The sequence below is a fragment of the Trichoderma asperellum genome, chromosome 2 (assembly GCF_020647865.1).
Source record: "Trichoderma asperellum chromosome 2, complete sequence".
NCBI lineage: Eukaryota > Fungi > Ascomycota > Sordariomycetes > Hypocreales > Hypocreaceae > Trichoderma > Trichoderma asperellum.
In genome coordinates this window covers 952,964-978,861 of record NC_089416.1, presented here as the reverse complement: position 1 = coordinate 978,861, position 25,898 = coordinate 952,964, and the positions used below count along the sequence as shown (strand labels likewise).

The following is a 25,898-nucleotide window of genomic DNA, read 5'->3' as shown; positions in this document are numbered from 1 at the left end:
GCTATTACTAACGTGACACGACCTGATAATGCCGTAACCTATAGGTAAAGCATCTTACTCTAACAGATTGATATCGATATCGAGCTAGATAGCATTGCTCAAAATAGATTGTTTTAATATCTCCAGAGGACCCTGACTACCCAGATCTACCTAGCGGCCGTTCATCCATCTAGATCGACCTGTAGTCGATCCTGATCAATCTAAATTACTTTGAGTTTAAACAAAATAAGCAACTCTTTTTTCGTTCTTCCGCTGAAATCGGCATCCATCTCCACCCTCCACAAGTGCCCAAAAGCCGTTGATTGGCGGCTGTGCTGCCGACGGATAAAGTTGTCCATCGTGGAATAACTGCCTCAGAGAAAACGAGAAACCAATGCTATGCGCTCCAATGACGACATTCGCAGCGGAGCATTCTATGGGGAATCCGTTCGTGTGGAAACATCGCGCCGCGGGGCATTTTGGTGGGGGGGATTTTCTGGACATATATTCGGCCTGGGTAAAAGCGCAGCCTAATCTCGAACTTGCATGCAATGCATTTTTAAACATCTCATACACCTCTTCAGCTACTTGTTTTTCTTGAATAGACAAGTGTAGATATTTTTTACTCTATTTGTAATCATCATCATGGCTCGACCGTATGAGGGCAAACTCGCAATCGTCACCGGTGCTTCACGAGGTTCGTCTTTAGCCGCCACTAACACGACTTGCCGGATATACTATTAGTCTACTGACACGCAATACACAAAGGCATTGGAGCTGGAGTAGCTAAACGGCTTGCCGCCAAGGGCAGCAATGTTCTCGTGACTTTTACTTCAGAATCATCCAAAGATCTGGCACAGCAGATAGTCGAGGAAATCAAGTCAAAGCACAAGGTCCACAGCCAGTCTATCCAGACGGATCTCACCCAGGCCACCAACGCAGCATCCGTCATTCTCGAGGCCGCGAAAAGCCTCTTCCACAGCTACAACCCCCAAGGAAAATTCCAAGTCGACATCCTCATCAACAATGCCGGCGTCTCATCAAACCAGCACATGAACGACCCCAAAAAGGGCGCCATCACAGAAGCCGAGTTCACTCGAGTTTACGCCGTCAACGTGCTGGCACCGCTCCTCTTGACTCAGGCTGTGGCGCCATATCTGCCTACAGACCGCTCAGGCCGCATCGTCAACGTCTCCAGCGTCTCGTCCTCCATTGGCTACATCGGCCAGTCCGTCTATGCGGGCAGCAAAGGCGCCCTTGAAGTCATGACCCGGACATGGGCCCGAGAGCTCTCGGAGCGAGCGACGGTCAACTCCGTCAACCCGGGACCTGTTTGGGGCGACATGTACGCTGAAGCAGGCCCGAGTTTCTGGGCTACCAACCAGCCATTCGTGGATGTGGCACCGCTGGCGGCCTACAATGGCGAGGCCAACGTGCTGGAGCAGGCAGGGCAAGACGCTGACAAGTTTGACAAGCTGGTGCGAGAAGGCATGGGTGGACGACGGCCTGGCTTTGTTGATGAGATCGCCGGGACGATCGACATGCTGTGCACGGAGGAGAGTGGATGGACAACGGGAAGCGTGGTTTGCGCCAACGGAGGAATGAGGATGAATCTTGCATAGATCAAATGCCGGTTAAATGTATGTTGATGCCGATGTCGGTGTATTTACTTGCTGTACATATGTAGATAATTGAATCAAGTTGATGCTCCGTCTAGATCCGCATGCAGTTAAGCACCGCCGTTAAGGCAATTAGGGTACTTGATCAGGATACTCGATGCGGTACATTATCACTGAGAACTTATTGCTTACATTTGATATTCTCATTACTGTCTGTATGTAGTATCAAACTCGGTGGAAGTTTTGGTTGAGGCGAGCCCTTCTAGATGACTCTGGCCACCAGTTTCTCACTGATTCCTCTCAGAAATGGCAAGGGCGGGTATTTCAGAGGTGATTGTTCTTATTACTAGTTAAGAATCCTCGAGTATGCGCTGGCTTCCTATAGTCAAGATATCATTTTTCATTCCCCTTCGCTCAGTTCTCAATGTCTCGCCAAATAAAATGACTCGCTGGAGCAGTCCTGCCCTGCCTACTCATTGATGAGTTAAGCGAACAAAAGTCTACAGCATAATGTCTAAGGGTGCCAAATCTCAGAGCATAAACTCCAGTTCGAACCCTTCATCAGCGCCGGTTTGGGCGGTAAAAATCTCTCTACCCAAAGCCTCGAGCGCAGAAGCGGCGCCGTGGTTGCCAACGGCCATCAAGCACTGGGAGGCGTACATTGCTGCGTGGATTGCAGCACTATAACCAATCGCCGCCTTACGATCAATCGTCACGTTTGTGCCTTGAATGCTAACAAAATAGCCCGAATCGCGAAGAACATCTAGGAACTTGCCGAGTGCTTGTTGAGGGTTCCCGCCAGATGTTCTAGCCACCCAAAAATTGATATGCAGACAGTCCGGCCGCGGAAGACGCTCAAAGTGTGCCTTGGGGTACGTCTCTCGGATTTCTCCCAGGAGTTTCTTCGCCCTAGCCTTCTTTGCCGCCGAGAAGGTAAACTGGTTGCGATTGGTCACTTCATTCGCGGACAAGAATGAGTCGATTTCCTTGCAGAGTCGAGCGCGCTTGTCCATGGTGGCCTTTTGAACCTTTGCCTCTGCGCGGCAGAGGTCGCAATCGCACTCAAACCCATAGCTATTCTTTAATCTCTTCTGCCGCTCGGCAAAGGGCTTCTCTAGGGCGCCGTATCCCATGAAGATTTCTCCCCCGGCTGGAATATCTCGTGCGGCGCGGACTACCATCATGTCGCCTATGAAGGCTCGGGTCGCGTTTGGGAGACACGAATGGTTCGAGTACGATGCCTGCAGCCAGATACCCGTGCTTTGATCAAGATCTGTCTTCTCTGTTTCGCGTTGCTCCTTGTCTCCTGATTTGACTCTGGGGCAACCAAAGCCATTGAGCTCTGCAATAGATTGGACCCGGAACGTATCCACGGCAACTCTTCCATCAACCACCTTAAATTCCTTGTCGTTGCCAAACTTACCGCCATCGAAAAGATCAGTGTACTTATTGGCAAGCGTTGGATTCCAGGTTATCTTTTCAACGATCCCCTGGAGCCGTAGGCTATGTGTTCCGAGAGAGACGCGATCGGTGTTGACGTTGAGAAGCACCGATATGTCCCCTTGGTCCGGATGTGCTACGTAGAAAGCTTTTTCTACAAAAACGATATCACCTGGCTTCAGCACCTCCGTAGCAAAGAGTCCACGACCACGGCCCTCTGCCGGGCCAACTTTGACACGTCTCATAAAGGAAGCGTGATCCAGTTGGTAATGCTGCGCGGTAGCAGACTTGGCCATCATCGAAAAATCATAGCCTCCGTTCTCCTGTTCCGAGATGCGCTTCACAGTCCGAAAAAATTCATCTCGAGACTCTTTGTGGGCTCCATCGAGTTCAAGTGCCTGGCCAAAGCATCGTTTTGCTTGAGCAAAGTCTTGCATCTCATAGGCGGCCTTACCTGCTCGGTAAAGGGCCTTGATGTTTACCCTCTTGACTGCTTCCGATGCATCTTCAGTTGAGATCATGGAAGCCAGTGCATCCTTGATAGCCAGCTCGAAGCGACCAAGGCGCAAGTTTGCAGCGGCACGATTTCGGCGCAGATCTTGCCGAAGTTCATCGTCACCTGCATCCAGGCCACAAGCCTCCAGGGCATCGGAGTAGATTTCAACGGCCACTTGGAAATCGCCTCTCTTGAATTTTGCATTGCCCTCCTCCTTCAGGCCAATCGCCGACTGCTTCAACTTCTTTGTGCGGGGTGCTAAAGCCCGGGGAATGATGCTATTGCCGGGCTTGAGCAGCACAAAGTCGGTAGGATGATCGACTCGCACAAAGAGGCCACCATCAGCGGTGCGCTTGTAGTATGGTTCTTTGATTGCCACGATGGCACCCTGAGGAAGAACTGCGTTGGCTTCAGCAGTCGGGGGCAGGTTATAGATGGCGAGGCGATCCACGTCTCCGCGCTCATCCTCGACTGCATTCTGGATGGCCACTATCACGTTTGGCTCACAGAAAGCTCTGAGGATGAGGACACGACCACGATGCTGCGTTTCGAGCGTGAGATCGCGAAGATGTATCGGTACGAGGCTGGAGAGAGGCAGAGTACAGGGCGGATACGCTGCGCCTATGAAACAACTGCGGACGACATGTTCGTGAGACAAGCTGCGCATGCGTGCGCCCAATGCCTGACAAAGATTAGTATGTGCGCATTTTTATCAAAGAAAGTTGGACTAAAGGGGCGCTATACGGCGAGATAAAACTCTTGCTGAAGGGCACTCCGGGAGCGCTTTATTGAAGCCGGGGGCGTCTGTCCTTTGTAGGCTTGAGCTTCTTTGAGCTGTAACTTTTGTTGCTTGAGAAGAGCAAAGTACTTCTCCATAGATGAATCGTCTGTCTCCATGGTAATAATTCCAGATTGAGAAGGGAGTTGATGCTTATCAAGGCGACAAAGAGCGTAGGAATATAGTGATTCTGCAAGTAATTTAAGAACTAACTTGTGTTGGCTTGTCTGAAATGGAAAAGGAAGGTTTAGCACAATGATATACAACCTACCAGGAGGATTATCACTAATAATGTGAATGGATAGAGGCGGAGCCTGTGAATTGTGGTCGAGAGAAGAACGAGGCTGTGTGTTTGCGGAGTCGTTTTCGTTTGTGTACAAGTTGTAGGCCTCCCTCATGTGCTTGATGCTTATTGGCTTGATGCACGCCGTGAGTGCTGGCCGCCTACAGGGCCACCTGACATCATTCACTTGCATGCAGATGGAAACAAAAGGCTTTGATTCGAAGGGCTGGCTTGGTTGAAATGAGCTCCGCTCTTTGCAGTGGTTGACTGGTTGGCGCTACAAATATGCTCCTTTGCCTCCTCATGCCCTTTTAGATGCCGGACAAAGGGATGCTATTTTGCCGCCATCTAATAATACTGAGCCCGAGGACTTTGTTCTTTCTGTCTGTTATTAATCCATGTGATAGTGATAAATAGAAAAAGCAAACTGTTATCCAGCACCCCAGCCCTGGCTCATCTCACGCATTTACAGTTGTTTTAGTCTTCTACTGATTTTACTCCCAGCTCAAAATACAAAGAAGCATGGATAGTCGTTCCATTTATAGTAACCGTCGCAATCCGCCAATTCTTTTATGGACAGTCAAAGACAATTTTATACGCATCGTTTATGCCGTTGTTCCCTTTTTATTTGGGTAAACTGCAATCGTATCAATGGTATGCCGAACAAACAGATGGACGCATTTCTATTCGGCTTTGGCTGACGAATCTTGACCATATAATCTACTGCAATCTCCTGTTTTTCTCAGTGCAGAATTCCATCACTTTATTCATTTCACGGTATATCATATTGCATAAATTTAAAGACTATCCTTTTTTGTCTCAATGGAACAAGTCCGAGCCGAGAGAGCCTCTGATGAGAGGCGTGAATCGCTTCAGAACCAAGGTCAAAAGCGAAATATCGAACGTACAGGCATCGGTAATCCCAATTCTGGACCTTTTCCAAAGCGACAGCGAGAATCCAAACTCTCTGATGAACATGCAGCTGTTGAAGCTACCAATAAGTTCGCCGATTGTAATAACCCAGTGGCTTTTTGGGCAAAAGAAGGATTCTGGCCTCTCGGATACGCTAGGCATGGTAGAGAACATATACTGGCACAAAAGCGCTTGACAGAATCCTTGGCGTTGAGCGATTCCCCGGAAGATTTAGCAGATGCCTCGATGTCGGAAATTGAAGATGATTTAGGAGATAGAGAAGATTTAGAGAGTGATGGTTGGCCGCATGAGGAAAAGTTTGCCTTGTACGAACATCTTGAGACTATGCTCGATAAAGAGCGCAGCTTTATTGGCGATTCAATCTTGGGTGCTGACCCTAAGATCACGGAGCTTTGCCAGAAGTGGCTTGAGGAATATCAGGAACTTCCTGATGGACTCGAAACCAGCGTTGACTTTTTCGAGTCTCTCGTACAGGATGATAAAACTGAGCTCGATTCCGCCCAACTGTTTAGCTCGCACCTCATGCCCTATGAAGGGATTCAAATTCTGGGCAGAAGCTTTTATAGAGGCTGGAACAACTCGGTTCCTTTGACTGAAGTTCGCCCGCAGCCTGACTTGACCGTTGGATTTGCCATATGCGAGTTTTCCCAGGATCAGCTCAACCGACTTCTTCCGTTCATTGGCGAAGATCCTGCTCAGTATCGTTCTTTCTTCATGGCCACAGACCAAATATGCTTTCCCTTCTTGACGTACGAGATGAATGATGATTCTATAGACGAGGCAGACCTTTTGAACGCCCACAACATGACTCTTGCTGTGCGTAGCATGGTGGAGCTGTTTCGTCTTGTTAACCGCCAGAACGAACTTCATCGGCAGATTATTGCCTTTTCTCTCTCTCACGACTGCACATCGGTGCGCATATATGGTCATTATGCGGAAATTGATGGAGAGATAACCAAGTACTACCATCATATGATCCACAGCTACAGGTTTGAACATGAGGATGAGGAGGGCAAATGGGCGGCATACCGGTTTGTGAAGAACGTGTATGAGAAATGGGTGCCTGGCCACTACGAGAAGATTTGTTCGGCCATCAATGAGCTGCCGTTGTTGGGATCCAATTCTGAGGCGATTTCCAAGCACAAATGGGATCCTATATCGCAATTACCTGATGCACTTGCTCATCTTGAGATAGAGTAATATGGATCTGCTCAGAATTGTACATCTATATCTCTATACCGCCGTATATACATCGTATATTACGTATATATGACCTGTATATAACGAACACTCTTTTAGTATATTATAGCTGGTTTGAATTTTAATCTGTTTACCAAGTTGGTCTTTTCCATTTAATGCTTATATCAAGTGATCACGGGATGTCTGCAAAACGTTCAAAAGCTCAGCGCCAAAGGTTGGGGTAGAGACAATCCACAAAACTTGCAAAAGTGGTCCGTTTAAATGCGTCCTGTACGATAAGACGAATTTTGGGAAGGGTTACCTGCTAGTTCATGGACAATGGTGCCTTTGTGGTGTTTTCAGGTCAGGAGCTGTTTGCATAAAGGTAGACAAATTAAAGATATAAAGCCTTCTGGCAACCGATGTTGGCCTCAAATCAAGGCTGAAGCACGAGTCTATGGTTGGAGAATAAAGGCATGTAAGATTGTGCTGCGAATGGCTTCAGTTTTATGTGTATCGCTTCTGGTCCAATCAACAATAAAAAACACCAAGGAGATCAGGCATTGGGTGTATTGGTGAAGTTGTCGGCCACTCACTTCTGCAGGGCCCAGTTTTCTTGCATACATTTTATGCGCTGCTGAACACTTGATCAGCCGTCCCGACAATCATTGGGCCGGCGTTGGATCCATCCAGGCGGGTATCCAAAAAAATAGGGACTGCGGATATTTTTGAACACTCAAAGCGGCAAATATACACACAATTACGCCCAACAAATCCACGCTGATGGTGCTCCCACTGCTGCTCTGTATGTGGATGTTCGTTTTACGATTCCTTTTTTTTAATCCTGGCCCGCCCTTGCATTGGACCGAGGTGTGGTGGGTCCGGAATGCTGCATGCTACCTACTAATGTATGTGAGCATTGCTAGGGATGGAGACTTGCTGTGCAAGACAGGTTACAAGATACAAACTTCAACAGGAATAGGAATATAATCCGGCCTGCATGCATGTTACTTTACTGAAGAACACCCTCTCCTTTGCTGTAGCTGAACTTAAAGAACACGTTAGACATCAATACATGATAAACAGTGGCCGAAGCAGTAGACGCAGCAGGGCCAGCAGGAGGGAGTAGTAAAGATGGCAGAGGTAACAGAAGCTGTAGGAGCTGTAGAGAGCTTTTAATGAGCTGTTGGCGGGCTGCACTCTTATAAAAATGCTGCAGCTCCCTCTTTCGTGCTTCCCGTTGCTGTTGGTCGCTCGTCACCACACCACCATACGCAGCCAGACCCAATTCCCAGCATTCATTAATGCCTAACCTCATCTGCACCCATCTTTCTCTCGACTTATATATTTCTCATTATTTTCAACTGTTGCTGTCATGGTCCTCACTCGGGCGCGGAAACGCGCCATCGAGAGCCAGCATCCAGCGCCAAATAAGCGAAGTATTGATGGTCGCTACCCTTTGCTTGATATCTCGCTAATCGATCCGACTCAGGGAAGCAATCTCACTTGAATATTCCGAACGAGCCAGCGAGGGCATCGGCGGAAAACACACCCCTAGGGAACACGCCCCCAGGCAGCGAAGTGGAAGAGAGCGATCCTGTCGCGTATTGGATTCGAGAGAGTGTATGGCCATATGCATACGTCAAGCAAGATCTCAATGGCGACAAAATGAACCGTATACTCGCAAAGGTGAAATCGGTGGCGAGTCGGAAGGGATCTGAACCTGGCTCTGGAAGCTCTGATACAGGAGGCCAGAACAATATCTCGTATCGTACCCGCAATTCGTTCAAGTCCTTCAGCTTCATGGAAGCTTCATGGAGACGTCGGAATTAGATATTGCTGATGAAAGTCGAGACCTTTGCATGGCTTTACTTGATCATGAGCAGAAGCCACCTCGCGAATCGCTTTTTGATGATGACATATTCCAAAGAACATGCCGGAGGGTTGCCAGCAGAAACGAGGCGACAGTAGTGCGAGACATCTTACCATTAATCGTCCCCTCTGCAGAGATTTTTGCTTCACGCACACCCTCGCTTGAATGCCTGATTGAGAGCGTTAATGAAGTATGGAGCAATTCTCGGCCAATACATAGTCGTCCACAACCCGACTATTCAGTTGGCTTCAAGCGCAAGGCCTTTACGGAAGAACAGCTAAATAAAATGGCCCCAATGATCGGTGACTTTATTGCTGGAGATCGGAGTCTTTTTATGGCTACATCTGAAATGCATTTTCCCTTTCTTACATGTGAAGTTAAGTGTGGTGCTGAAGCTCTTGAGTATGCAGACCGCCAGAATGCCCACAACATGACGCTCGCGGTGCGCGCGATTGTCGAGCTCTTTCGTCTTGTGAACCGCGAGCGTGAATTGCACCTTCAGATTCTGGCATTCTCCATCTCCCTCGATCACCGAATGGTGCGCATTTACGGCCACTATCCCGTTATAGATGAGGCCAAGGCGAAAATAGAGTACTATCGGTATCTAATTCGCACATTTGACATTACCGAGCTCAATGGCAGAGAAAGGTGGACTGCATATCGATTTACTAAAAATATCTATGATGTATGGGTACCGATACACTTTGAGAAAATCTGCTCTGCTATCAATCAGATACAGCCAGAGTTGTATAATCCGGGCACTCTTGCAGAAACAGGGCTTTCTGAAGTGCTCGAAAGCAATCAGCTATCGCATTCAAACGTCGATGTTACATCAATGCGGAATGGGAGGACAGCTACCCCGATTGCTAGGGCCGCTGCGAAGAAGCGAAGAAGAGGCAGATAGGAACTGCGTCTAGCTACCAGATCAACGACATCCGGCTATGAAATCAGTTGCATGCAGATACTAGAGAAGGATCCATGTATCTAGCTAGAGCTATGTCATTCACTTCAACCAAGGCTGCACGTATCCGGCTGAGATTATGAAAGCCTTGTGGCCCTTGTGAGCATTTACAATTCTGTAAGGCACCATGATGGAAAAGGCTCAAGAATTGCACTCTGCATATATCAAGAGTTTCGCACGCATGCTTCAGGTGCCGCCGTCCGCTCTTGCTATGCAATCACCAATATACTACTGAGCCTCCGGGCTGTTTTCCAATCCGACCTAAATTGAAAAAGCTGCGACTCCAAGACACATTTTAAGCCCTAAAGTTGAACAGAGGGTAAGCAAAATGCTGGTTAAACCAAAAGCCGGAGATAGATGTGGAATTGGCTAGGGATGTGGGAGGATTGGGAGGGGCTGCGTACTGCGTCCCACGCACAGCGCACGCACACAGCGCCATCAGTCCATTATTCTGTCTCCCCTCTCATGCAGCAAATCATGCAGCAAAAGCGAGGTTATGCCAGGCTGCAGTCCAACACGTGGATGTAACGCAAGATATTCGTCTGTTTCCTGCTCTTTTGGGTAGGTAGTAAGACCTAAGTCTCAACCTCTCAGAATTAGGCATTGCCAAGTTGCATGCAAGCGGAACGAGACGTCGCAGCGCTTTGACGCTCCGTCTTCCTCCACTTACACCATCATTAGTCCTCCCGCATCATTTCCCTGCTTGCGTTCTCCTATATTCACCCGTGATTCACGCAAATAAATTCCACGTCCGCAAATATGTCAGAATCTCTGATTGATTTCCGCTCCCTCGTCGACTCCTACGACTTCGCTCCCGACGGCCAAGAAAAGTTCAACACCTTGTTCGGCCTCTTAGACAAAGCCATTGGCAGCTCCACCAGCGGCACAGACGCCAATGAGGCCGTCGCCAATGGCATCGACGAGATAAGCAATCGCGACGAGCCAGAAGGCTTTCTCTGGACATTATGGACGCTCTTGATCGAAATCTCGAAGCGCATCCCGTTAGACGACTCACGGGCCCAGAGCCTGGTTGAAATTACTCAGAAGCTCAAGGCTAAGCAAAGCGCAACCGTTGAGGTATGGGGATCGACGTACAGCTTGTGGACCGACATGCCGCTCTTTGGAGCCGTCATGAGAGAGGCGTGGAATGGTGAGCTCAAAACCGCTTCTCTTCTTTCTTTTCTTCTCCCCCCGACGAGAAGAAAAGAGGAAAGGTTGTTCAAGTCGGGAATAATAATAATAATTCTTAGCCACCCCTACTTTCGACAACTCCCCGGGAGATGCCACTACGATCGCCCAGTGGAAGTCGCTCAACTCATTCGCCGCCCGCCTTCTCGGCTCTTCAGTGCAGTCTTGGACGAACTTTGCTCTGTGGGAACTTCGCCAGGGGCTGGAAGAGCCGCTGTCTTCTCAGCAGGCCAAGGACACATACCTAATCACCACATCGGAGTGGATCACTCACGCCGGCAAGGTGCTGTACGATGAGGGACGCAAAGGAGCGCAACTCGACGAAGATGATGTTCGAGCTTTGAGAACCGGCTCGCTATTGAAAGGAGAGGCTTCGGGATTTAGTGAGGTGAGATGGAGGTTCTGGAAGAAGAAGATTGAAGAGCTGAGTGTGGAAGCGGGTGCCGAGGCAAAGAAGAGGGCGGAAAAGGCTTTGGAGGTGATTAAGAGCCTCGAGGCTTAAAGGCTTCTCAAGTTCAACAAGAATTGTAACAAACAGGAGATGGGGTAAATTCTTCATTTCGCTTTCTAGATCTTACGCAGCCATATAGCATGATAAATCTCCACTTTGCCATCTTTCGTACACAGCGTGGCCTCCTTAAATGCACCCAAAACTCCTATGCGCCCAAAAATCATCTTACACTGCACCGTCCCATCATCACGCATACATCATATCGCCATCCTCTTCTTCGTCGTCCTCCACAATCGGAATCTCCTTCCTCTTGCCCATCTCATCACGACACATGGGACATGTCCCCTTGCTCCTCAGCCACGGGCCGACGCACTCCAGATCGAACCGGTGCTTTCCTTGACACGGCAGCTCCACGACGAGGCAGTACTCATCCTCCAAGTAAGGAACCTTGCAGATGGCGCAGTCGTCGTCCTTGTCGAGCTTCTTGCGATTCACTCGCTCCAGCATATCGACAAACTCCTGGCTCGCGCCCTGCAGCCTCGTCGGGGGGTCGTGGATGTCGTCCTCCAGGGAGGCTATCAGCTGCTCGAGGAAATCGCGGTTGTCCTCTGTCGGCGCTGTCGTCTGCAGCGTCTGGAGCTGGCTCTGTAGGAGGCGAAAGAGCGCGGCCGTGTCGACGGGCGTTGGGGTGGCGTGCGGGTTGTGATGCGGGCTTTGGGTGCTGCCCGGTTCGTCGAGCTGGTTGAGGAGGGAGAAGAAGGAGGCCATGTCGACGCGGCGGCCTTGGCGACGGGGCTCGGCGAATTTGACATTGTGTTCAACTGTGGGTGAGGATGGTGAGCTTTGGCGCCGAGGTGAGGCTATCGTGGGATATGGCAATGGGGTAAAATATACATACGTTCGTACTGAGTGGCCATGATGGGCAAGAGTTGCGGAGGGCAGCGTAGAGTATTGAAGAGGCGCTATTCACACAGCTGCGGAGTTCAATTGGTTAAGAGATGCTGCCATCAAGAGGCGGATGGGCTGTCCGCAGCATAAAGAAATGGAAAAAATGAGCCGGCGCAGGCAGAGATGCTGTCGCAAGCCCGCAACCGGGATGGAGGGGCACAGCTTTAGCAGTTGGAGGGGTATCGGACCCCTAGCAGCTGCAACTAATCCCACATGCCAGCAGTGCCTCTATCCGCTATACTGTACAGTTAGATTGAAACTTATCCCCGGCAGCTATGGACAGCCAGGCTATGCACTTTGCCTATTCAGGGCAACAATCTGGCCATAGCTGCTGCGGACTTTCTCCACCTTTTCGAACTCTATCCAGTGCATCCAGACGGCAAATCACGTCACAAAAAATGATAGAACGACATACTCGGACGTCTCCGCAGATAAAAGACAGTACAAGGTTGCATGAAGATGAGTCCGTACTGCCTGCATTGATTCCAATCATTGGACAGACCTCGGGCGTTTCGGGCCGCAACGTCGTGATTAACTCCATTCCGTCGGATCCAACCATCCGAGGCGGAAATGGTCATATAATACCACTCCGCTTCCCACCTCGGTCGAGCTCATATTTCTTCTTCTTCATCCCCCCTTCCAGCTACTTTATCGATCCCGCAGCTTTTGATCGTTTTCATCTCGGCTTCTTTCATCTGTCAACTCTCGGCAATTGCTACCACAACACCAAACCCATCTAGGCGGACCATATCCCAAAGGCAAAAACAAGGCTTCAAACCAGCAGCAATGGCCTCCAACTCCGCCGCAGTCTTTGGCTCGACCGGCCTCGTCGGCTCCTTCATCCTGTCCAACCTCCTCGCCACCGGCCCCTTCAAGCCCGTCACCACCATCGCCCGCCGCGCGCCAAAGGCCGAGTCGCCCAACCTCAACTCCATCGTCGACGCCGACACCAACAAGTGGCCCGCCACGCTCATCGGCCTCTCGCCCGCGCCGCACGTCACCTTCTCCGCCATCGGCACCACCCGAGCGGCCGCCGGCGGCATCGAAAACCAGTGGAAGATTGACCACGACCTCAACGTCGAGGTTGCGCGCGCCGCGAAGCAGGCCGGCGTCAAGACCTTTGTCTTCATCTCTAGCGCCGGCTCCGATGGCCTCCTGGCGGCTACGTCGCCCTATAGCAAGATGAAGAAGGGCGTCGAGACGACGATCAAGGAGCTCGAGTTCGACCAGGGCATCATCGTGCGGCCGGGCTTCATCTTGGGCGAGCGCGAGCAGGGCCGCTTCGTTGAGGGCCTCCTCAAGGGGTTTGTGCACGGCTTGAGCTACCTCGGCTTACAGGACAAGATTGGGCAAGAGGCCGAGGTGATTGCGCGAGCCGCCATTCGGGCCACACAGCTGGCTGATGAAGGCAAAGCTCCAAGCAAGCACTGGGTACTTGGCCAGAGCGACATTGTCAAGCTTGGCCGGACGGAATGGGCGCAGAGCGAGGAGAAGAAGTAAACATCTTTATGTGAGGATGCATGTATCTCTGCCGGATTGGTGTCGTATGCATGGACGTGTTTATTACCCTTCTCTGCTCTTTTTTTTTTCCCCTTTCAACTTTCATTTTATACCAAACAACCTTCTTTTTCAATATCCAAGCTTGTGGACCAAACGAGGGGCCATCGCTTAGCTCAATTCTTGGGAGTTGGCAATTTCGAAGCGCCAGCGAATTACGACCAGGAACAAGGAGAGCAAGGGAAACGAGAGTGATGAATCAGATATATACCAACGGGGGAAGCAGATTAATGGTTTGCAAAGGGAGCTGAAAATCCTTTCATCTTGGGTGTAGCTAGTTTTTTTCGGAAGATGGCTGAAGTTGTTATATTGGTAAGCAAACCGCTGGCTTACACGTAGCTTTGAAATTCAAATGATACCTCTTATTTCCATGTTTAAAAGGCTGTCGCCCACATTGAATCCAACTCTTGGTGAAGATAACAACACAACAAAACCACTAGCAAGGGAAAGGCTCTCCAATCTCCATCTCTCTCCAGCAACATCCGGACACTGAAGAAATCCAGCCCTGCCGGCACAAAGTCCGCCGACCCGCATCCGGACTTGCCCCGCGACCGAACTCCGAGTGCACCGAGAGGCCGCAGGGTCAGCAACCACCTACCTAGGCAGTTGTAGGTAGTAGTAGTAACATTAGTTAGGGGCGAAGAAAAAAAAAAAAAAGAGGGCGTTGAAAACGAAGAACGAAGAACGAAGCGCGCCTTAGTTTTTGCTTCTTTCGGCTTCTATAGCCTATGGTGCCCCGCCAGATCCTTCTTTACTCCCCCGCTGCACGCGATCTTTTTAGCTGGCTCCCGCGCGGCTGATAAGGCAAAGAGAAAAAAACCAGCAAACATCCCCCTCCAACTAATACCACTAGGGAGCTAGCTCCAAGTGGCTATTTCATGCTAGGTTGCAATTAACAGTCATACCGAGCATCAACTCTTAACAGCGCCTTTTTCTTCTCTCTCTCTTCTTTTATTTCTATTTCTTTCCAATTTCATTCGGCGCATACAGGAGAATCAGGGAACTAGTAATTCACGTCTATTAAGAAAGAGAGAGAGCATCTCTGGCCTCTGCTGTTCAACTTGCGAAAACAAAAAAAAAAAAAAAAAAAAAAAAAAAAAAAAAAAACCACCTCTCATAATTTCCGACTCCAACTCACTCAGCCTCAAACTCAACTCAATCACCACAACACACTCATCACCATGGCCGCCCGCCCCGAAATCATCGGCTCTGAAGCCGGCCCTGAAAAGCCTTACCCTTACAAGATGGAAGGCAAAGTCATTTCTGGCTTCGGCCGCGGTTCCAAGGAGGTACGTATCCATCAATCAGTATAATAAAAAAACAACTCTTCATCCTCCTCATCTCAAACGTTACACCCACATTTCACATGATTCTCATATAACGTTTCCCCCCCCCCACCAACAGCTCGGCATCCCAACCGCCAACCTCCCCGTCGACGACGCCCTCACCCCCTGGATCGCAAACATCCCCTCGGGCGTCTACTTCGGCTTCGCCTCCCTCGCCCTGCCCGCCTCCCACCCAGACAAGCCATCCTCTACCGCGGCGGAGGGCGCATTCACCGTCTTCCCCATGGTCATGTCCATCGGCTACAACCCCTTTTACAAAAACACGGTCCGCAGCGCAGAGGTCCACATCCTGCACAAGTTTGGCCAGGACTTTTACGACGCCCACATGCGCCTCCTGATCCTGGGCTTCATCCGCGAGGAGAAGGACTACAAGAGCCTGGAGGCGCTGATTGAGGACATCAACTTTGATTGCGAGGTGGCCAAGAAGAGCCTTGCGAGGGAGGCTTGGGGGTGGGATAAGGGGAGCAAGGAGGATGCGGAGTGGTTTGTTAAGCCTTTATAGATTTTTCTTTTTGAGTGGTTTGGGAGCTATTAAATCATGTTTTATTATTATTATTATTATTATCTCTCTCTCTCTAATTATTGTTGCATTTTTTTGTTAAAAATTTTTTTGAAAGAATTATAAGGTTACATAATTATCATACTTGGGTGTATGTAAGAGAGAAGAGAGGGAAATCACATAGACAGGGCGAGAGAAGAGCGCCGCAAAATATTCTTGGATGAGATAAAATATTCAATAAATAGCCATAAAACGTTGTACTAGCCATAAGAAGAGTAAACGTAAAACAATGCCCCCCCTCTGCGGCCAGTCGTCATCACACCTATATACTAGATATACGTATGTTCGAGCATGCTTGTGCATGCATGATTGAAATGTGAGTGTAAGTTTGTGAGTGTGTGTGAGTGTGTGCAAGTTCGCGCAATGCGGGTATCATCCAAGTTACAAGTTAACCCCCCTCTGGTCATAAGGCTCGTATTATGTCAAATCCAAAAAACAGCCAGAGAAACAGAGAGAGAGAGAGAGAGAGAGAGAGAGAGAGAGAGAGAAAGCACAACATGCCACGAGACGTCTCGTGCTTTCCATAAGAATAGAAAGAATAGAAAAAGCAATCCTAGTTCTAACCCAAAGTCCACCAGTTTTCTTGATAAAAAAAAGGAGAAAAAAAAAAGGACCCAGATATAATATCATACCCAGTCCGCCCATGTTCATGGTAAACGTTCATAACCAAAAAGTAAAAAAAAAATAATGAAAAGCCAACACCTTTCATGCATAAAGTAACGTATAATATGTGCCCGTTGAAAGTGGCCCCAAAAAGAGGCTTCACACAGCGAGCTGATGAGGTTCCTGGTTAGGGTGATAACGGGGTAAAAACTGCACAGTCATTAGCATACATACTGACAATGTGAAATCCGGGGAGGGGACGAAAACTCACGTTGATGATAATCATCATGGGAATGTCAAATACATCTCGCTTAATCGTCCAGCAATACGTGCAGTCGATCTTCCCATCCTTCTCAATCCTTGAAATACCGTGCTCGCTATCAATCATAGTGACTCGGCTGCTCAGAATACCCGTTCTAGGGTGTTTCTGCGGTCCGAGCATCTCCTTTGCTTCCAGCATCTCTTGTGTTCGGTACTGAATCAACCGACCGCTACGCTGGACTTTGCCTCGGCTATCTTCGAATGCGAGTTGAGCAAAGTCGCGGTAGAACTCGACTAGACTATCATCATCTAGTAGCTCACCCAAAAACACAGGCTGAGGGCGCGAGTTGTTATTCTGCTGCATCGGCTGGTTCTTCGCAGCAGGCGTCACTTGGCCGGACGAGGCTAGGCTCTCGCCATCGTCAGTGCCATCTTCCGTTGATCGCGTATAGATGTTACGGTTAGGCGCCTTGCCAAGGAGGACATCTTTGGGCCATCCCGTCAAGGCGGCAAACTCTTTGTTCACAGCCGCAACTTCGCCAGAGCGTCGACATACAATGGTCGGCGCGCAACAGTGCTGCAAAAAGTCGTCAAATTCGACAAGCGTCCGTTGGAAGCATTTTTCCATAAAAATTAAATCTTCGCGGGTCAAGTCTTTGGTACACGAGATGAACGAGGGCCGAATCTCTCCCAACGACTGAGCAATCTTCAACAGCTTACCCAAGGGCAGCCGGTTGCGTATGACTGATATCATGTTGTGGAATCCAGCAACATATGGGTAAGGTTCCTTGACGCTTGCATATATAGACGCAGAGTCCCGTTGTCTCTTTCCGAGAATAGACTGGAGCATCTTGTCTTGCTTCTGTTTGTGGCGTTGAGGCCCAGGCATAGTAGGCAAACCTGGGAATGCTGTTGGATTGGGAGAGCCATCCATGATGGCCTGTGGGCTCGCAGTCGTGTCGGTACTCGGGCTGGCCAGGCTATTTGGCCCGGCGGCGATGGCAAATGCGTGAGGCAGGCCATGCTGGAGATTACCCTGGGTGTACATGTTCGAGCCAAGATCGAGGCCGGCATAGTCGCCGCCACCAATCATGGCAGCATCATATGACGAATTACCATTTGCAAACATTGCTGCGTAGTTTGCTTCCGTCTTTGGTGTATGTGAAATGGAATTCTCCCGCGGTGGCGTTTCTGCGCCGAGGGTCATCTTGTTGAGGATTCCAAATTCCCAGCCAGCATATTGACTGCCAAAATTGAGACCCTCAAGATCAAAATTATATAGGGCGGGGTTACTGGGATCGAACAGCGCATTGAAATCCATGGGCGGAGCTCCTTGGAGCATACCGCTTATATGTGCCTGCGCCGCCGCGGAAGCGCCGTGAAAGGAGGGTGAGATGGGAGAAGCCTGAGGGTTGAGATGAATGTTTTCGGGAATGGCCACTTGCGGCTGGCTAACATTTGGATAGACAGAAAACGATGGGTTTCTTTGTGGTAGGAAGCCATCGCCTGGGGCTGGCGCAATAAGAGTCTCAGAGTGGCCGTTGGTCTTTGTAGACAGAGGAGGGCTAAAATTTGGACCCAAGACAGGTCGAAGAGCCTCTGGAGGAGCATCGTGAAGATACTTTGCCTTTTTCCGCACGCCATCCTGGCATGCATCGGCAAGACCACGCTTGATGCATCTCTTACACGGCCGTTCGTCTCCTGGTCAACAATATAAAGTCAGCAAGTTGCGTCCAAGTTATTATGGCTAGCCAATGAAAACCTAGAAAGGGAGAAAGAGAAGAAGGGAAAGTCTGGAGATATCAATGAAACTAGGGATAGGCACTTGATAAACCAGCACCAAACGTCTGGTAGAGGGGCAGCGCGGGGGATGGGGTGTGAGAAGGAAGACGGGCCCTTCTTCTTCTTCTTCTTCTTCTTCTTCTTCTTCTTCTTCTTCTTCTTCTTCTTCTTCTTCTTCTTCTTCTTCTTCTTCTTCTTCTTCTTCTTCTTCTTCTTCTTCTTCTTCTTCTTATTTTTATGGAACAAACGCACCGCAGGTTAAATGCGCCCTCTGGCAAGCAAAACAGGCTCTCCTTGCCTTCTTCCGCCTCGGCCTCGAAGGGTCTTTAGGGTCGTACTTCTTCTTGTCATGGGAGGAGCCATTGGCTCCCGCGGGATCGGCCATGCTCTCGTCGTCGTCCTTGAGAAAAGTCTCCGAATCTTCTTCGTTTTCGGACACAGGGTCTGAGACGTCTGCTCCGTTGTCCTCCATGTCTTCGGGCATTATGGCTACGGTCTTTATATATAATGGCAAGGCCGTTCTTGGCGCTTGCACAGCAGAAACTGACTATTTGAGTCGGCGCAGCTGCAGGCCAATTGCTCTCGCAAATCAGGGCAGCGATCCCAATCCATCCAAACCTTTGCGCTGATGAACCACACCAAGAGCGCACGGCTTTCGTAGCACGAGCGAACAGGGATCAGGATAGTAACACGGCTGTACCTTTTTTCCTACTCAGAGAGGAACAAAAAAAACAAGAAGCGATCCACAGTGGCTTAAAGCTGGCCAGGGATATAATTGGCAAAGACTCCCCTGCCTTATCGGCGCTCGCGCAACGAATAGATGCAGAGAGCAGCGAGTAGAACACTTGTCGGTATCTGCGTGTGTATATGCGCTCGACTGCGCAGCTTCAGACTGCACTAGCTGGTATGCGCTGACCGGTCGCGGGAGGGAAGATCCGGGGGCTGATCGCGTGGGAAGCTGGCAAACGTCGAGGGGACGGCCAGTTCGTATTCTCAAAGACGTGGATACGGTCGACAAGGCCAATAGGCTTCGTCAGAAGCTCAGGCGCACAACAAGAGGCGTCGGTCGTGTGACAGGGCGGCAGAATTTCAATACAGCTGCGGCGCCGGCGGCATGGAGGCCAGTGAACTCCAAGGCGGAAGCGCAGCCGGGGGCAGGATCTGTCTTGTCCTCTTCCAATTCGGATGCTGGGGGGGTGTGATCGATCGGCCCAGGATTTCGCGGGGGCAGAAGTGAGGGCGAGGGCAAGAGGTGACGCCGCGTCTATGGATAGAGACGGGATAATGTGGTGGAAGAGTCCAAGGGAGAGGCGATTTGCTGCAGCCACCCGTTACCCATACGCTTGGCCACGCCCACCATGCGGCGTGTGAGCGATGCGCAGGCCAGGCTGGAGACGTCTCGGCACTGTGAGGATCGGAACCGAGCACCGGAAGCTGCGATGACGTGGAATCGAGGTCGCAGTCGAGGTCGAGGTCGCAGTTGAGGTCGCGCAGCAACGAGGCATGCGAGCAGCGCAGCAACGGGCTCTGGCGGACGTTGGAGCCAGCGACTCCGGCGGCGGCGGCAAAAACTTTTTGTGACGGGGCTCGGCGTGGAGACCCGACGTGCTCAAGCCGGGCTATGCGACCCCTTTCCGCGGCAAGGGCGAGCGAAGCAAAATGCGGCTGCTGCACGGCAGACCGGTGAGCGAGAGGAAAAAGGAAGATGGACGCGAGAGAAGCAAAAGGCGCAAGGGGCGGAGGAGTCAGAGGTCCCGTCAGAGTTGCCGGGACGGTGCCTTACCTAGTCGTCGACTTAAGCTCAGCCAGCGCGGCGATGCTCGTGGGATCGATTTCGTAATGGCCAGCGGCTGCGCTGCACTGCGCTGCGCTGCGCGTCGCTGAGAGCGCTGAGGGCTGCTGGAGCCCGCTGGAGCCCGCTGGGGTTGTGCTAGTGCTGGTGGGCTGGACCGCTGGGGATCCCCCGTATTAACGCAGCCATTGCGGGGTTTTCGCTCCCCCAAGCCTTGGCCCGAGCTAGGCCGGTGGCGGCGCCGCTGGGGGCTGGCGCCTGGGTTTTTGGGCAATCAGGGCGACGCTGACTGGCCACGGCCCAGCGGCGAGATCTGGGCACATGTACTTGTACGCGGCAAAGCGCTGGCGCTGGCACGGAATCATGGAGTACTCGAGGTACTGCTAGTAGGTAGGTTAGTACCTATATTCGGTACTGCAAACGCACAAACAAACGGAATCACTGCCGCGATTCTAGTCTGGCGTGGGCACGGTCTGGCGGAGCCTTGGCTTGAGCTCGCAACAATAGCCATGCAGCCATTGCGCCGTGTACCCGTACAACAAGTGCTATACTCCGTACTGCAGGTGTATCTGTGTACCTGCCTTGCTGTATATGCAGGCCGAAGACGACTAGGACCAAGGCGACTGCGTGTGTCGCGTGTGCGGCCGTCGACAGCGTCCATCCCACGGCGACGGTGGTCATGGGGTGCCAGCAAAAGGCCAATTCGAATCCATGTTCCCTGCTCCTCATTTCTCCTCTGCATCTTTGCGTTTCCTCTGTGCAACTCGTCTGCAGCTCCCACTCACTGACGACGTTCTCTAGCAACAGCCCCAACAAAGACGATCACCGACCTGGATGGAAAATCCATCAATCCAATTGCTCAGATTAGCACTGCTACCACCCCTAGTCCGCCTAGCGCCAACCACCGCCGGCCGTCGGTAGTGGATGCGGCTAAAGAATCCAGACCAAGCTAGGGGGGTGATTATTTGCAGCTTCGCTGCATGTGTCAATGGGCGATGCGCAGGAGAGAGAAAACTCTGCCCAACAGGATTGAGGAGAATATGGCGAGACAAAAGGGGTTCCTGACGTTTGATTGCTTGAAAAAGATGGTGGCACTTACAAAGAGTACTAGGTACCTTACCTCGGTACAAGTCACTACAAGTACCTAACTTGACAAACCTCGCAAAGACATGGAAAGGAAGAGCAGCTAGAAAGACGCCCAAAAAATTATGGCGAAAATCCTCGGAAATGTTCCTCCCCAGTCGATCAGCGATAACCGAGCTTCCGACTCTGGCCCGCCCCGAGGTCTAAACGTCTCCAGAATGCCGTCCCCATCAAGGAGACTTTTTAGAGAATGGACAAGAAAGAAACAAAAACAATGGCATTATTCTATGCATGCCGGAGACACCCATTTGCATTTCCATTATTAATTGTAAACACTGCTGGCTACTAAACACGAGGGCTCTATTAAAAAGCTGCTTTGTGCCTGTCTGTCTCACACTCGAGCTCACTTTTAGACCTCCACACGCTCTCACCCCTCTCTCACTCCCACTTACACGTACATACTCATATACTCGCACAAACGCAAGATCGCCTCCCGCAGGGCAGTCCATGCTCTTTTGACACGCTGTCTCACATGCCACCGCATGGCCACCGCTCGCCCCATTGAGAATGAGCTGCTGCCCTGTATCACACGCATTAAAAAGAAAGTGTTCGCGTTAACACCAAACCCCTCTCAAAATAAAAACACATGGGTTGGAAAAAATGGCCCTCCCCGGTCCGTGCCGCTCTATTGGTTCCTTAATTTCAGCTCGCATCCTGCCATGCCTTGGGCTGTCAAATCAGGGCATGACGCTGAAAATCAGTGACTAGCCACCGAATACGGCCAAAAAAAAAATGTATTGGTGATCACTTCATACATGGACTCCTTTGACAATTTTTTTTTTTTTTGTTAGGCAGCATATCCTTGTAGTATTTTCTATCTGACTCAGACAGCTGAGCTGCACGTATCTCTCCGTAAAGTAAAAGAAGAAGGGCTGATGCTGTCTGGTGCTCTTCTAAAGCAGGGGTTTCCCAGCTTTCCAGCTCTACGTCTCAGCTTGACCACTTCCTCTCTAGCAGCCACGCAAAAACCGGTGACAGAGGTGCATATCTTGGCAAGCCTCGTCCGTCTCTGCATACATATACCCCTCTCCCCTTTTTTTCTTTTTTTTTTTTTTTTTTTTCAAATTCATTTGTCGGCGTTTACTCAAATAGCACCTGGGCTTCTGCTTTCACTCTGCCTGCAGAGACGACTCCCTGCAGACGCCCGTTCCGTTGACTCGCATCCCTGTCCAAAGAAGTTCGGTATAATGCATGTTGCAAATCCTTCCATTCTTGGGGGGGTCTCTTATTACAATGCTCCATGCTGGTACTCTGTTTCATTGTCTATTATAGTCGTATCCGTCAGTTTCGCTCATCCTATGCTGCAACCTCGAGTTTCCAGCCGAGGCCTGGTGTATTATCCGATAGTCTAAAGTCCCAAAAAGGCATCTCTTCTCCTTCTTCTTCTTCTCTCTTCTCTCTTCTCTCTTTCCATATCGCTTTTTATCCCATACGCCCAAAGAAAATGTCCAATAATTATTCCCAGTTTGCTTGTATTACCCTCCAATAAGGTGTATCGATTCGTATAACTCCCACACACCCCTTATCCAGATGTTCTCTAAAATAGCAATGCCAAGGTAAATGCTCCGTCGCCTATGACCTAGCATACCGGCTCTTGCTCCTAATCTTCTTGCCATATTTGAAAAAGATATACGGGAACGGTATCATGACCACGGTCAGAAACGCCAGCAACGATGAAGCCCACTGGTCTCCGAGCCTATGGTACATTTGTGCTCCGAAAAGAGGAAACACACCTGCAGGTCTATGAGTTAGCCATCACGCTGCAGCCTCGATTATATTGGGTTGACAGCTCATCTAATCTTGGCTTACCTGCAAATGAACAGCGCACAAATGTGTTGGCAGCCAGGGCACTGGCGGCATACGCAGGATATGCGTCGACCTGAAAAAAAGATGGTTAGTCCATCTCCAATTGGAAAGGCAACAAAACAGCATGACGCATTTCATGCGGAAAAGACTTACCAAGAAAGTAAAAATGCCGGAGAAAACGAGCATGTTTCTGTAATTCACCCACAGTCAGCCACCAAGATACATGCCAATTAGAAGCAAAATACAATACTGCTCCAAAGGGAAACGAAACAAAGAGGGCACTGCCGCCAAGACGGGGGTTTAAAAGCAAGGGAGTGTAAAAAAAAGAAAATGCCACTATTCGTACGCTGTGTCACCGTGGCGTAAAACAAACATGCAGCTGCTGCTACTCACCCTACTCCAAATATGGCCGATCCAATGATGGGCACGATCCAGTGCACAGACGGGTACGACGTCCACGCGAACATGAAGATGCCAATAGACACCAGGAAGGACCCCAAGATGGCTGGCGGCAGCCGAAACTCGGGCTCGCTGCTGCCCGGCACGCCAGTCTCCTGCGACAGCTTCTCAATCAGCCTGTTGCGGATTCGGTGCCACACCGGGTCCGTCAGCATGCCGATGATCATGCCCAGCCCGAGGCCCACAAAGGTCAGGCCGACTTGCCATTGCTCCAGGCCATGGTGAGTGCCAAAGACGATGGAGAAGGCCCCGAAGAAGACATACAGGATGCCAAGCAGGATGGCGCAGAAGATGTCGAGGAAGAGGCATATGGGCTCGAACATGAGCAGCTGAAAGGGGCGCTGCAGGGAGATGAGCACGGCTTTGACGACCGACTTTTGCACTTTTTCTGTAGGAGCAAGCCATCGGTCGTCGCCCGTCTCCTTTCGGATTTGGCGGGCCTTGTTTCTGAGCAATATCGCATCTATAGTTGCCACAAATAACCCTCACGTTAGAAACACTGTACTGCTTGTTTTCATTGTGTGGTTATTTTTGCCTCTATCCATCGCATCATCTTACAGAGGTAAAGCAGGGAGGAAGAAGAAGAAGAAGAAGAAGATTATTGAAGGAGGGGGGGCAGCTTACGGAATGTCTCAGGCACGAGCAAGACTATAGCAACCCACATGACGCCGGCCCAGATGATGAGCACATAGTACGTCCACCGCCAGGAAGTGAACTGGTTGATGAAGCCGCCCAAAATAGGCCCGACGCTGGGCCCAATAAACGGCGCAATGGTAAAGGCGGCCATGGGCAGCTGCAGCTCGTCTTTGGCAAACATGTCGCCCACGGTGCCGCCCGAGACGGTCAGAAAGGCGCTCCCCGCCAGGCCGTCGAGGAAACGGGTGACAATCATCGTCGCCACGTTCTTGGCGACCGTCTGGGGTATCAGCCAGATCACGTACATGGTCCAGGAGACCAGGTAGATGGGGCGGCGGCCGAAGAACTCGCTGAGGGGGCCGAGAAACATGGGGCCGAAGGCGATGCCAAGGATGAAGAAGGAGAGGCCCAGGATGGAAACCTCGCGGGAATTGTGGAATTCAGCCTCCATCTGCACGTAAGTCATCGTGTATATTGAGCTGGCGCATGTTCTAAGAGGTTTTCATGTTAGCCAGTCAAATCTCTTGCCGCAAGTGAGACAGCTGTTACGGCCGACGCCACATTCCTGTTCCACCACAGCTTTTGTCTCGCTTTTCTTCTTTCATTCTTTCTATTTTTCCCAAGTCGTTTTTGTCTAATCTATCAAGCCAATCAGAGAAAAAAACCACTTACACGGTAAGACTTCCAGCCGCAACGATAAACACAATCAACCACTTGCGCGCTTTGTGGAAGCTTCTTGGATTCAACGGGTCGTCGTCGCCACCATCCCAGCCAACTTCGTACGGGTCCTTTTCCGGCTGCCCTGCTCCCAAGGCCTTCTCGTTGTCCTGCTCATGCGACACGCCATAGCCGTTCTGCGACACCACTCGGCCCACCTGCCTCATAGAACTCCGGTTTGAACGGGTGGTTTGCAGGTCCAAACCAGCGTCGTCTCCTTCTGGGCTAGGACTGTCGTCAGGTTTTTCGCGGTCCGCCGTATTGGACCCGAGGGTCGATGCTGATGCTGTGTCTACGTCTAATTCCGCCATCGATTCTCGAATTGCCGGCGCTGAATTGGGTGGTGGTGGTAGTGTTTTGGCTTGGGGTTAGATGAGGCAGTTGTGTTTTTAAGGGAATTAGCGAGTGATTGACAGCCAATGCCTGGAGCCAGGAAGAGAATTGGAGAGTCGCCGTAGATTAAGCAAGCATGGAAGATGACATATAATATACTCGTAGGAGCAGAAACAGACAACGTGACGCTGGTGATGGGGACGCTGATGCTACCCAGGCATTATCAATCAGGAGCTGACGTGACGGTGAAGCGTTTATGATCAATTGACCGGTCCACGATAAACCTAGCTCCTGCAAATACGAACTCTATAGCGTTGCTTAGGGTCTTCTCCGAACCACGGCCGGAGAAAAGAAAAAGACCTCGAGGTTACCAATCATCCCGCGTCTAGCTACAGCAGGCTGGGCAATCAAATCCCATGTCTTAATCAGCCCTCCCCATCGGCCGGGCAAACAAAGGCGAAGGGCGAGGAGGGAAAGCAAACGAAAAAGAGCTGCTACTGCTGGTAATACTACTAGTACTGATTATTCCCGTAAGCGTCCTTCAACAATCAAGGCCCCTGCAACCTTCGGTGGGGAAAAGCTCCTCTAGGCACTGGTGATTTTTCTGCAGTAATAGGGAAATGGTAGTGTATCTTTGTCATCGATACGGCCATTCCGTCATTCTTTGAGCAAATGCCAAGGTGGGCCGTTTATCGGCGATACCATAAGCAACCATCAAGCACCATCACTGCCAGCCGTGAAAACGGTTGCATCCGCAATCTCGGATTCACTTCGGT

At 50.5% G+C, this 25,898-nt stretch overlaps 11 protein-coding genes across 13 annotated transcripts; 7 read left to right on the top strand and 4 right to left on the bottom strand.

The window, feature by feature from the left end:
• The first annotated feature begins 562 nt into the window (after positions 1 to 562).
• Positions 563 to 2,058, top strand: LXR4 (L-xylo-3-hexulose reductase). The gene is made up of 3 exons (XM_024906069.2): positions 563 to 676; positions 748 to 1,619; positions 1,697 to 2,058. Exons 1-2 carry the CDS (start codon positions 625 to 627, stop codon positions 1,599 to 1,601), a joined length of 906 nt encoding a protein of 301 aa, XP_024763755.1. The 5' UTR covers positions 563 to 624; the 3' UTR covers positions 1,602 to 1,619; positions 1,697 to 2,058.
• On the bottom strand, positions 1,793 to 4,632 carry TrAFT101_002631 (uncharacterized protein). Of its 2 annotated transcripts, XM_024904922.2 has the most exons (3): positions 4,584 to 4,632; positions 4,279 to 4,520; positions 1,793 to 4,216 (listed from the first exon to the last, which is right to left on the bottom strand). In XM_024904922.2, exons 2-3 carry the CDS (start codon positions 4,429 to 4,431, stop codon positions 2,129 to 2,131), a joined length of 2,241 nt encoding a protein of 746 aa, XP_024763754.2. In that variant the 5' UTR covers positions 4,432 to 4,520; positions 4,584 to 4,632; the 3' UTR covers positions 1,793 to 2,128. The 2 variants fall into 2 exon arrangements, with proteins under 2 accessions (XP_024763754.2, XP_065982762.1); XM_066126658.1 differs by lacking the exon at positions 4,584 to 4,632 and having other exon boundaries at positions 1,793 to 4,300.
• Positions 4,633 to 4,933: 301 nt separating this feature from the next.
• On the top strand, positions 4,934 to 6,841 carry TrAFT101_002630 (uncharacterized protein). Its single transcript, XM_024904921.2, has one exon. It carries the CDS (start codon positions 5,418 to 5,420, stop codon positions 6,726 to 6,728), a length of 1,311 nt encoding a protein of 436 aa, XP_024763753.2. The 5' UTR covers positions 4,934 to 5,417; the 3' UTR covers positions 6,729 to 6,841.
• Positions 6,842 to 8,082: 1,241 nt separating this feature from the next.
• TrAFT101_002629 (uncharacterized protein) lies at positions 8,083 to 8,540 on the top strand (the record flags this gene model as incomplete). The annotated part of the gene is made up of 2 exons (XM_066126657.1): positions 8,083 to 8,146; positions 8,200 to 8,540. The coding sequence occupies 2 exons, from the start codon at positions 8,083 to 8,085 to the stop codon at positions 8,538 to 8,540; spliced, it is 405 nt and encodes a 134-aa protein (XP_065982761.1).
• A 29-nt stretch (positions 8,541 to 8,569) lies between these two features.
• Positions 8,570 to 9,484, top strand: TrAFT101_002628 (uncharacterized protein; the record flags this gene model as incomplete). Its single annotated transcript, XM_066126656.1, has 1 exon — positions 8,570 to 9,484. One exon carries the CDS (start codon positions 8,570 to 8,572, stop codon positions 9,482 to 9,484), a length of 915 nt encoding a protein of 304 aa, XP_065982760.1.
• An 816-nt stretch (positions 9,485 to 10,300) lies between these two features.
• On the top strand, positions 10,301 to 11,231 carry TrAFT101_002627 (uncharacterized protein; the record flags this gene model as incomplete). Its single annotated transcript, XM_024904919.2, has 2 exons — positions 10,301 to 10,691; positions 10,792 to 11,231. The coding sequence occupies 2 exons, from the start codon at positions 10,301 to 10,303 to the stop codon at positions 11,229 to 11,231; spliced, it is 831 nt and encodes a 276-aa protein (XP_024763751.2).
• A 44-nt stretch (positions 11,232 to 11,275) lies between these two features.
• On the bottom strand, positions 11,276 to 12,822 carry TrAFT101_002626 (uncharacterized protein). Its single transcript, XM_024909497.2, has 2 exons — positions 12,079 to 12,822; positions 11,276 to 12,001 (listed from the first exon to the last, which is right to left on the bottom strand). The coding sequence occupies exons 1-2, from the start codon at positions 12,095 to 12,097 to the stop codon at positions 11,427 to 11,429; spliced, it is 594 nt and encodes a 197-aa protein (XP_024763750.1). The 5' UTR covers positions 12,098 to 12,822; the 3' UTR covers positions 11,276 to 11,426.
• A 92-nt stretch (positions 12,823 to 12,914) lies between these two features.
• On the top strand, positions 12,915 to 13,628 carry FMP52 (Protein fmp52, mitochondrial; the record flags this gene model as incomplete). The annotated part of the gene is made up of 1 exon (XM_066126655.1): positions 12,915 to 13,628. One exon carries the CDS (start codon positions 12,915 to 12,917, stop codon positions 13,626 to 13,628), a length of 714 nt encoding a protein of 237 aa, XP_065982759.1.
• Positions 13,629 to 14,866: 1,238 nt separating this feature from the next.
• On the top strand, positions 14,867 to 15,533 carry FMN1 (riboflavin kinase; the record flags this gene model as incomplete). Its single annotated transcript, XM_024910517.2, has 2 exons — positions 14,867 to 14,974; positions 15,090 to 15,533. The coding sequence occupies 2 exons, from the start codon at positions 14,867 to 14,869 to the stop codon at positions 15,531 to 15,533; spliced, it is 552 nt and encodes a 183-aa protein (XP_024763749.2).
• A 186-nt stretch (positions 15,534 to 15,719) lies between these two features.
• On the bottom strand, positions 15,720 to 20,192 carry TrAFT101_002623 (uncharacterized protein). Of its 2 annotated transcripts, XM_024909496.2 has the most exons (4): positions 20,020 to 20,192; positions 18,489 to 19,904; positions 16,465 to 18,155; positions 15,720 to 16,403 (listed from the first exon to the last, which is right to left on the bottom strand). In XM_024909496.2, the coding sequence occupies exons 2-4, from the start codon at positions 18,718 to 18,720 to the stop codon at positions 16,353 to 16,355; spliced, it is 1,974 nt and encodes a 657-aa protein (XP_024763748.1). In that variant the 5' UTR covers positions 18,721 to 19,904; positions 20,020 to 20,192; the 3' UTR covers positions 15,720 to 16,352. The 2 variants fall into 2 exon arrangements, with proteins under 2 accessions (XP_024763748.1, XP_065982758.1); XM_066126654.1 differs by lacking the exons at positions 18,489 to 19,904; positions 20,020 to 20,192 and having other exon boundaries at positions 16,465 to 18,406.
• A 2,225-nt stretch (positions 20,193 to 22,417) lies between these two features.
• TrAFT101_002622 (uncharacterized protein) lies at positions 22,418 to 25,407 on the bottom strand. Its single transcript, XM_024907600.2, has 6 exons — positions 24,745 to 25,407; positions 24,061 to 24,563; positions 23,371 to 23,899; positions 23,131 to 23,167; positions 22,981 to 23,050; positions 22,418 to 22,904 (listed from the first exon to the last, which is right to left on the bottom strand). The coding sequence occupies exons 1-6, from the start codon at positions 25,098 to 25,100 to the stop codon at positions 22,744 to 22,746; spliced, it is 1,656 nt and encodes a 551-aa protein (XP_024763745.1). The 5' UTR covers positions 25,101 to 25,407; the 3' UTR covers positions 22,418 to 22,743.
• Positions 25,408 to 25,898: the final 491 nt, after the last annotated feature.

Excerpts from the sequence above, each read along its gene's own strand:
- LXR4 (XM_024906069.2), top strand. The coding sequence starts at position 625 with ATGGCTCGACCGTATGAGGGCAAACTCGCAATCGTCACCGGTGCTTCA. Across the intron at positions 677-747 it reads CGTCACCGGTGCTTCACGAG|GCATTGGAGCTGGAGTAGCT; the intron begins GTTCGTCTTTAG and ends CAATACACAAAG.
- TrAFT101_002631 (XM_024904922.2), bottom strand. The coding sequence starts at position 4,431 with ATGGAGACAGACGATTCATCTATGGAGAAGTACTTTGCTCTTCTCAAG. Across the intron at positions 4,217-4,278 it reads AGCAAGAGTTTTATCTCGCC|GCATTGGGCGCACGCATGCG; the intron begins GTATAGCGCCCC and ends AATCTTTGTCAG.
- TrAFT101_002630 (XM_024904921.2), top strand. The coding sequence starts at position 5,418 with ATGGAACAAGTCCGAGCCGAGAGAGCCTCTGATGAGAGGCGTGAATCG.
- TrAFT101_002623 (XM_024909496.2), bottom strand. The coding sequence starts at position 18,720 with ATGCCCGAAGACATGGAGGACAACGGAGCAGACGTCTCAGACCCTGTG. Across the intron at positions 18,156-18,488 it reads GAGGGCGCATTTAACCTGCG|GAGACGAACGGCCGTGTAAG; the intron begins GTGCGTTTGTTC and ends ATTGTTGACCAG. Across the intron at positions 16,404-16,464 it reads CCATGATGATTATCATCAAC|TTTTTACCCCGTTATCACCC; the intron begins GTGAGTTTTCGT and ends ATGACTGTGCAG.
- TrAFT101_002622 (XM_024907600.2), bottom strand. The coding sequence starts at position 25,100 with ATGGCGGAATTAGACGTAGACACAGCATCAGCATCGACCCTCGGGTCC. Across the intron at positions 23,168-23,370 it reads TCGGCCATATTTGGAGTAGG|AAACATGCTCGTTTTCTCCG; the intron begins GTGAGTAGCAGC and ends GGTGAATTACAG. Across the intron at positions 22,905-22,980 it reads TGTGCGCTGTTCATTTGCAG|GTGTGTTTCCTCTTTTCGGA; the intron begins GTAAGCCAAGAT and ends ATAGACCTGCAG.